Source organism: Montipora capricornis, chromosome 4, assembly GCF_036669925.1.
Source record: "Montipora capricornis isolate CH-2021 chromosome 4, ASM3666992v2, whole genome shotgun sequence".
NCBI lineage: Eukaryota > Metazoa > Cnidaria > Anthozoa > Scleractinia > Acroporidae > Montipora > Montipora capricornis.
The window spans coordinates 36,187,664-36,197,315 of record NC_090886.1 but is presented as its reverse complement, the minus strand read 5'-3'; the positions used below and the strand labels follow the sequence as shown (position 1 = coordinate 36,197,315).

Here is a 9,652-nt window from a genome sequence, read left to right as displayed (position 1 = left end):
TCAATTCCCAGAATAGGTGTCATGTGTGTGTTGATTGAGTTTGTTGCTGTTTTGTGGCTTTCTTTCTTCCGTCGATGTAGACATCTGTGATCTATATCAGAAAAGAAAAAGTTATCGTTAATGTTCCTCACGCAGCTTTTTCGTTGGAAGTTAGGCTATAAATCGTATACCGAGCTTGGGCTGCCTGTGCCTAAACCTCCAGAATATTGTACATGATGGCTCGCTTGCCAAGGTGCAAAATTGTCCCGAAAACGAAAAGATTTGATCAAAAGGTCAGTGAGTTTGAGGTACATACGACGTTTACTAAATTAAAGACATAGTTAATTGTTATCGTACAAGAGTATACGAAAGTCTTCCTGTTTGCAGATCAAAATGGCTCTTCCCCAAAACACTCCCACAAAGCAATTCAATAAGACTCTCGACCCTGTCTCCCGCGCAACCTCAAAGTGGCCAATTAATTGTCCCACCATATATACCGACTGCTAGGATCTAAATTGTGGAAATGGAACATTTTGGCGATTGTACTAGAAGAGACGTTACATGTTACCTCCGGGGAATTAAATAATAAGAAGAAGAGTTACTTCGAAAAATTTGGCAAAGCATTGGAAGTACAATATTTTTGTATAATTAACTGAAAATTATAATTAAAGAAAAGCTTAAGTAACTCTGTCTTACCTCTTTATTTTTGGCCAGCAATGAAGAGCAAAAATTATGAACCCCTTTGGGAAAGAATGAAAGAATTACACTAGGAATTACTACAGGATCAGGTTGAACGAAGTCTGCAAACAAACCATTTTCAGGAATGTTAAGCGAAACAACACGGATATTGAAACATAATAAACGAAACGACAGAACAGAGCAACAACAACAACTGTTAAGAGCCCCAACTGGCCGGAGGCAAGATGTTGGCTATTTACAAGTGCAGCTGAGAAGTTGAACCAGGGACTACCATAAACAAATTCTCGGGATCCCCGGATCTCAAGACAAGCGCCCTAACCACTGGGCCGAATCCCGTTCAAGGCTGGATTTTCCGCGCTTCCTTTTATTTGCTCAACTAACTACTACTATAGAAGGGATCCTCGCACTTAATGGACAATTTAACCCATCGCGCAGAAAGTGTGAACATCATTAAATATAAAAAAAGTGTAATACCAGTGCAAATTACACGTCGAAATTCTGGATTATGATTGGCTAATAAACAATAGGGTTTGGTCACAACGAATCAAATCTTTTGTTTTCAAATCAAGCGAGCGCCCTGGATGGCGCAATTTATTGCGCAATTATTCCCTGATTGCGTGATACGCGTGCGTTTCTTCTGCTTAAGTGGATTCCCTAATAATGCACTGCGCATCCTGTTCTGCGCATAACACAGCAGGCATGGCTAAAAGGCTTTATGGTCAATTTTCACGGCTGAGTTCTGTTTTCTTTGTCTCACAAGTCTCAACGGATATTTCTAAACAAAACAAAGTTTGAATTTAACAAGACTGGTAGCCATGTGTGAATATTGGCATATTGAATTCCCGGAGGATTTGGTCAGGGCTCCAACATGGCCGCCGTTTCTTTGTTTAGGGGGTCCAACATGGCGGCCGTGACGTCATGTGAAAACCGAGAATCGAACGTGGCCAAAAACATTTCAAAATGGCGACCTTTCGTGCGGGAAAGCTCGCTAGAAAAAAGAATGGCCGTTTTCAGAGCACAGCAGTAAAGAGAAAAACAAGAAACTTTTTACACTGTCGCAAAACAAAAAGGAGAGTGATAGCCTTGATGATGCTAAAGTGTCATTTTAGTCCGAGAGTGAAAGTGAAACCGCGCTGTCGGGGAGACGTGTTGTTGAAGGGTCGAGCTTGGTGACCTATCTTTTGTTTGGCATAATTTTATTCTCTTATTCCTCCTGTTTGTGCTGTGAAAACATTTTCAAAAATTCACGTCAGAAAAAAAAAGTTACAGGGAAAAAAGTATTCGTAGCCATCACTCGTGGACACAAAATTGTCTCCTCGAGATCATGCACCAGAGGAATATTTGTAGTCAGTGCCTTTTCAAGACGTGTGTGCCATAAAACAAACATTAAATTATTCCTTTTGAACAATTCAATACACGTGAATTACGTCAAAGCTGTGCTTCCTAGTTCTGCAAAACGTTGCGTGAACCGATGGAACAAATGTGTCTTTGATATAGGAAGTCGCACTGATTAAATGAGTAACTTGAGCGAGTTATATCTCCCAAACGAGCTCGGTGACCTATTTTTTTTAATTGCACATTTCGAGTCACCATAACGTAGGGAACAATCGAGAAAGGTTTAAAGAAAATCTTGCGACAAGTTCTATTATTAAGGAATCACCTTAACCATCTCGAATTTTTTCATGTCTATTATTAGCAAGTAATCACATGATTTTTCTCGTGCAATTTGGAATAAATAAGCACTTCTAAATTTTTCAAAGTCTACAAATTGCACTCACCCTACGGTCTTGTGCAATTTTGGTCACCTTTGAAAAAATTTATTAGTGCTTATTTATTCCAAAATTGCACTCGAAATCATGTGATAACCTGTACATATTCATGATCACCGAGGTGGCAAATTTGAATACGATCCCGCTGTGAATAGGCCAGAATAAGAGAAGAAAAGGCCCAAATTGGCCGAGTCGTGCTTGTAAAACTCGCTTGTCTGATTTCCAGAAGTCGTAATCCTAACTTTCACGCGGGGCTTTTTAAAGATCAAGGTTCTATCTACACATTTAACTTATACAAGAGAAGTTAAGAAAGCAAGAACCCATGACCCGGAGCCTACAACTCTACTGTGTTCGTGTAACGGCGTTTTCACAGACCGATTTATTTTTAGATTGAATTTCCCGCTAATGAGACCCCCACAGGAGCCCGATGACCAATTACAAAAAATTAAGCTGACGTTATAGGGTCACCGAACCGGAACTACCTTTGTTTTTTTGCCCTAATTCGCGGGAAAGGCTAGTCTAAAAATAAACCTATTTGTGAAAACGCCGTTTCACAGACGCTGTGTGGAAGTTGTACGCTCCAGATGGGCTCCTGAAGAAAGTGTAGACACTGTTCTTTTAAACTTGAAAATTGTGAAAAAATTACCTATTTCAGTATACCCTGCGAGTAGTTGGTTTCTCCTACGCTTCCCGAAGGAGAAACCACTGCGAGCAACCGTTAATTTCTTTGAGTGAGCCGCCCTCCAGCGCTAAGGACGAATAAATTAAATTTGTACCGGTAAAACGAGTTAGTAAACTTGTTTTGGCGTTTGCGCGTGCGTTCAGCTGCGTAACTGCTGCGTTTGGGCGAGCCTGCTGTGTAGAGATTTCCCGCCAAATAAGACGAAGTGATGTCAAATACATCAAGTGGGATGTGACGTACTTTGCACATGCTCGATGGAAAATCAAATGGTTGCTCGCAGTGGTTTCTCTCTCGGGAAGCGGAGGAGAAACAAACTCCTCGCAGTGTAATTTCAGTATAAAGACCGTTTTTAAGAACGATTTTCTAAATCTTGTCACGGCCTTCCACATTTTCACGCACGGTAAATGGAAGATGTACCTTTTCTTCAGCAGAATCCGTTTTAATTCTAGGAATTGGTGAACGAGAACCACTGTTCTTTTCGGTTTCAAAACTACCAATGAAACATACTTTTGAAAAATGGCGCATCTCGAGGGAGAGCTATTTAAGCAATAGAGGACATTTTCCGCGTGTTTCAATTGCCTCATCTAAACACAAGGGAGAGTTGGGAGAATTCGAGACAGTTATGCAAAACCGAGAGGCAGTCCAGGATTTGCAACAGTGTCGAGAATTCTCCCAACTTCCCCGAGTGTTCAGATGAGGCTATGGAAGCACGGAAAAAAGTCCTTTATTGCTTTTATAAAATATTTCTCAAAGATAATTCGACAAATGAAGGTAACAAATGAAGGAAGATTCTTGATGGAAACTGATTTTCTTGCTCATATTTCCTACCAGCCAATCAAAACGCGCGTCTGACGATATATAACCAATCAAAATTCGTGTGATGTCACAGCCCTGTTTCCACACTCTCATCTAAACACAGCTATTGACCAATGAGAGTGCACGCACTATCCTAATTATTTTATAATGTTTTCTGGCCATCGCTGCATAACAATTCTTGTCAATCAAACCAGTGGATCGTGAAATGGTCACGAATAACCGCGAATTTTAAACTGATCGTTAAGTGTCTTCTGGTTCATTCCACGTGCCGACCAAAATAGTGCAATGAAGAAGGAAAAAGAAAATATCAGCGATCGGGAGCTCTTTTCAGAGCTCTTAGAAAACCCGACCCATCCATTATAAGTTCATATGGTTCCTCCGTTTGTTGACAATGATTGCCCGATATTCCACCTTCAACTAAATGTAGAAGCAGTTTGGAGATGGCCCTCTTTTAAACGCCAGCTTGTAACACGACCGAAGAAGTGCGATCTTAGAAACAATAGCATAAACGAAGACTTGCGAGGCCTTTGTTTCTTAGCTGCTCCTCCAAAAGTTAATGAGCTGAGCTGTATTCCATCACGGGCGCGCGTACGGGTGTATTCTGTAAGTGTACGTAATCTCAGACCAATAAGAGTCATTCTGGTCATGTTTCTCCTCTAATTTTGCAGATCTATAATTTTGACTGTGCCGCAAGTTTATATCCCGAGAATAATAGGCATTCTGCGTGATGCGATTGTCACTTTAAAAATTCTGCTGTCTCCAACGGGATTCGAGCCCATGACTTCTGCGATGCCGGCGCGATGCTGATCTACCAACTGAGCTATGAAGCCACACAGTTGGGAGCAGGTCAATCTGTTGGGACCAGCTGTTCCCGTGACAGCACGTCTTCCCACTGTGTGCCTTCATCGCTCGGTTGGTAGAGTATTGCATCGGCATCGCAGAAGTCATGAGTTCGAATCCCGTTGAATTTTTCAGGTGTCTATAAGAAATAATTTCTTAAATTGTTCAGATAAGTGCGAGGATCACTTCTATCTTTCGTCCATAAATCGCAATTCAAATATACATTTCTTTCATTTATCCGCGATTATCTTGCCAACTTTCATTTCATTCTATTCTTCTAAATATCAAGAGTCAACACCTAGTATGTAATTATAAGTCATACCTGAGTGGAGTTCAGAATGACATTAACGTACAGAAACGCAGTGTGTACTGGTGTCAAGAGACCAAATAACCACGTGATACCCAACAGGGGCATCAACATCAAGCACGCTCTGATCTCCAATCTGCAACAAAAAATGTGTTTACATAAACTTGCATTGGAGCTTTCCAAAAGACAGAAGTTTAAGATGTTAACTGTCTCACCTGGCTTGTTCGATCTGCTTGTGCGATGTATGTTGCATTGATGCCATGTCCTTTTTCACTAGCACGACAATTACCGTGTTCGCCTAAAACAATAGAGTAACAATCAACTTAACGAACATTTTTCAAAGGAAAAAACAGGAGATGTAGAAGGCCGAACTCAGTCGAAGGCAACCCAAGGGCTACTTTTACTTACGCGGCAGGGGTGTGCGCCACTCCAATGTCGTTTAAGGTGATGTTACATGAACCAATTTTAAAATTTGTGTCGTGTAACATAACGCAGAGGGTGATTCTTAATGTAACATGTTGTTGCCCGAATTTTGTTGGAGTTAGTGCGTGTAACACTCCCGCCCTTGACTTTTAACGCGACATCATCCCAGAATTCACCACGGAGAAGCGGAATAAGTCACGTCGACAGTCACTTCAACAGTGTCCGCCACATTTCTTGCTCGGGATTTATCGAGCAGAAGTCTGGGCTCAAATATTGCGAGCAAATCATCTCGTGTAATACACCGTTGCCGCAACATTGTTCCGTTAAAAGTTGTCTCGTAAAGGATGGATTAAGAATTGGCGTTAAAAATCGGCTCGTGTAACCTCACCTTTATGTACGACCTACCCCCAGCAATACTGGCATTAACTTTACCGATTACAAAATGGATTGAAAGCTGAGTGAACCTTGGAAGGCAAGGGCTGGGATTCGAACCCGGAACGCTGGGATACGGGATATCCACTACATTACGCATGGCAAAGGACAAATTGAGAAACAATCCAAAGGAGATGGTGGGACGAACTAAAAGAGAAATCAAACTGACCCTTTTAAAGGCGCTTGGTTCGAGAAGTACCTTGTGTCAAAGAAATGTTTATTTACAATAAAAGATCATAAAGTTATGTTTATTTACAATAACAGATCATAAGGTTATTGTTTGGCATTATATGTTTCGTTTCGCGGGTTTTGTCAGACTGAATGGCTACACCCGAGCGTGCAGAAGTTTAAACAATTAAACTTCCTTCTTGTGAAATATTTGCCAGCAAATTCTTAGTAACGATTACCAAACGAAAAATACTAAACATTCGCTAAAAAAAACATACACGGACGTCGCACAGGCGCATTGCTATCGTTGGTGTCACTCCTTCTGTGCAGTGACTTTTAAGGCCCACCTTCAACCGACAGGCTTTTCGACCGTTTGTTTTTGTTATGGAAATTCAGCTACGAAAATTGTTCCACGGCACGCAATGCCTGTAAAGTGAACGTGGTTCCTTAGCTACCGAACGTTTTGATGTAACCTTTTTTCCAAGGAGATAGATAAAAGACACCGGAGTTTTAAATATTAGGGACATTTAGCTTCGCGTTTTCAAAGTCGACCGCAAACTTCAAACCGAGGTTAGCCCTTAGCGGTTTGCCGTTTGCCGTTTGCCGTTTGCCGTTTGCCGTTTGCCGCAGGGACAAAAATAGACCAGCATAAGGTTCGGCATTTGGCGGAAAAAAACGCGCCATGTTGGTTTATTGTTTTACTTTACATGTTTTAATTCAACCGAGAAAGCTTCTTCAAGGAGGTGCAAATGATCAGCAAAAATGTGTTCAATCAAGAGTTAAAAAACAAAACATAACTTATTGGTTGAAACGTGAGTTCCTACAGAATTTTAAGGTGAAAAACTCTGCGGTAAATCATTTGCCGCAAAGAAGGGTATCTAGTCGTAAAGAACTTGAACCGCAAAGTGCAAACTCGACCGCAAGGCCATGTCACCTGACACTCAAAATACGCGATGCCAAATGTTTCTATTACGACCCCGGCAACTTCAACGATAACTCCTCTTCAAAATCCAGTTTAACTTACCAGTATCTTAAGGATTTCGTGATATCGTTAACGTCGTAACACGTGAGTAAAGTATTTCATAAGTGATTTGGTACGGACCGATTTGAAGTAGTCTCTTTTGCAGCTATTATTGGGGCGTCACGCAAAGCTCGCCCCGCCCTTTTTTATTTCTTGTCATTTCTTTGGGGGGGGGGGGGGGGGAAGGGGGGTTGCGTGCGTGACCAAAACCAAAAAGCGATTGCGCAGGAGACTAGATTTAAAGTAAACAAATAATGCACGATTCACCGTTGTGTGCTTACGTTTTCGTCAGTGATTTCTTAATGGGACAAAGAAATACACTAAAATGTGTGTCACACTTGTAGCACGATTATCCGTAACCAATGATGTTCTTGTTTAATGACTTTGCCGTTGCTGCAGCGGCATTGCTGTTAAAACTACTTATTGATTCCGACTCTTACTTACAAGCTCAACCAACCCGACAAACGTCACCAATATCCAAAAGGCGCCGCTACCAGAGGAAAGCCAGCAGCTTGGTGTTTGAAAACACAAACAAACAAATAAATAAACCAAACATGGGTTATTTTTTAGTTTTGAACTCCTTAGCTTCATGTTAATCGTTAAAGATTGTGCGTCTATTTTTCTAAAAAGGTCTCTGAAGTAATCCGGCATTGGAATAGCTTAACACGTTAATAACGAAAGTCCGTGATTGGTTAGACAGACAAAATGTCATTACAATGGGGTAATTCTCCAGATATTTTTAACACTTAATAATCTGGCTTTCTTTGTTTCTACCAAAATACTTTCTTTAACCAGTAATCGGTTCTACTTTGTCAATTTTTCCAGCATCAAGTCTTTAAAGCTTCGCGCAGTGTGCCCTTCGCATGCAGAGGGGCAAACATTGCAAGTAGCTATAAGAAAATGTATGGCGGAAACTTATTTCGACATCCAAGAAATGATTTCAGAGAGAGATCAACGCTTTTTTTGACACAGATTTATCCGAAATCGATTTGGACAATGTTGATACGTGGCAAATGTAAGTTTTTGTTCGAATAACCGTGAAATATGAAATAAAATTTACTCGGCTTAACCTTGCTCGCGTGAGGATCCTTACGTTTATTGTGAAATTAACAACTCGTCATGGTCTCGAAATATTACAAAATTAGGTACAAATCTGGAGGAAATAACACATCTATGCTGTTTTCTTATTAGTTACGTCTTAACTTTAAAGAAAACGACAAAACTTTTAAGATTATAAGACATGTTTCGACAGAAACTTCTGTCATCTTCAGTTGATTAATGTACCAAGCGTTAAGTTGAATTTATAAGTAGGAAAAAGTGCTAATTATGCTAGTAGCAACGGAATGTACATAAAACGTGACAACGTAAGAATGAAAAGGATAGTTTTAGATTTATTTGTTCACTGAAGAGGAGCACTGGTAATGCTCAAGGTTTAATACGTTTGTCAAATAATGCTGTATCACAGGCGATGTACAAAGAGAGAAAACAAATTATGAGCACGTCACTTGATAGCATCAGATATCTTCATTTGCATGATACCTTACCTCCCGATTTTTCCGCGAAAATGTTTTGGCTTGGATGAAAATCACAATATTTTCCCCGGAAAATTATTTAAAGGTAAATTCGTGACCTTTCTGGTGTTAGTTGGTCTTGGTTTTTAGTTAGCTACCAAAATTAGATTATCAAATTTCAAATTCAACTTCTTTTACCATCTCAGCAACTCTCAGTCTACAAATAATTTTCATATAAAATGAAGTTTACTTCTACCCGTCAGGAATTTATATTGTAAATTTCTGCAAAATTTCAGCGTTAATTAAACATCTCGATCTCGACATGCTAAAAGTATGCATATCCCGTCTATTGGCAACTGTCAAAGTATAAAGTTGATTATAAGACGAAAACATTACCTTGCCTGAAAAAACCCACTCTAATGTCGTCTTGCTTCAACTAGCTACCAAAATGACTTTGTTTACGCATCTTTCAGTATCAGTATGCCAGCCTGAGAAGTTTACCACTACCTGTGCGAAATTTATATTCTCAATTTCAGCAAAACAAAACAAATGGTCAATTGATTATGATTTTTTGGCATAAGAGATCTTGATGTGACAAAATAAGCACATCGCGTCGGCAAGTGTCAGAGAGCAAGCTGCCTTTGATGACAACTGATGAGATTTTTACAAAATGTTTCGGAATTCGAAAATATCAGACATCTTAAAGGAATATCAACATGAAAGCTCATTGGAGAGGTTTTATGGGTATTTTGACTCCAAAGGCTGTTTTTCCGTTCAAATCCTACCGACTTCCCCAACATGTTTGCCAATCAATTTATCATACGACTGTCGAAATCTTGCCGTAAATTCTCTAAAATTTCTCTTTTCATAAGGAAAATTAAGAGGGGGAAAGACAACAGGTAGGCCGCAAACAGAATAACTGAAAATGGACATCAGTTGTTAAAATTAAATAAAGACCTCATTAGTTTAGTCATTCATGCACGCGATCACTCGCTTACTCACTCA

The 9,652-nt window shown here is 40.0% G+C and overlaps 1 protein-coding gene across 1 annotated transcript in view; it reads right to left on the bottom strand.

Moving 5' to 3' along the window:
* Window positions 1–9,652, bottom strand: part of LOC138046620 (adhesion G-protein coupled receptor D1-like) — a 32,616-nt gene continuing 22,964 nt past the window's right edge. The window contains exons 10-14 of the mRNA XM_068893223.1: window positions 7,581–7,647; window positions 5,308–5,390; window positions 5,108–5,228; window positions 676–719; window positions 1–91 (exon numbers count right to left, since the gene is read on the bottom strand). Of these exons, the coding sequence (XP_068749324.1) occupies window positions 1–91; window positions 676–719; window positions 5,108–5,228; window positions 5,308–5,390; window positions 7,581–7,647 (406 nt within the window). The remainder of the gene's footprint in view (window positions 92–675; window positions 720–5,107; window positions 5,229–5,307; window positions 5,391–7,580; window positions 7,648–9,652) is intronic.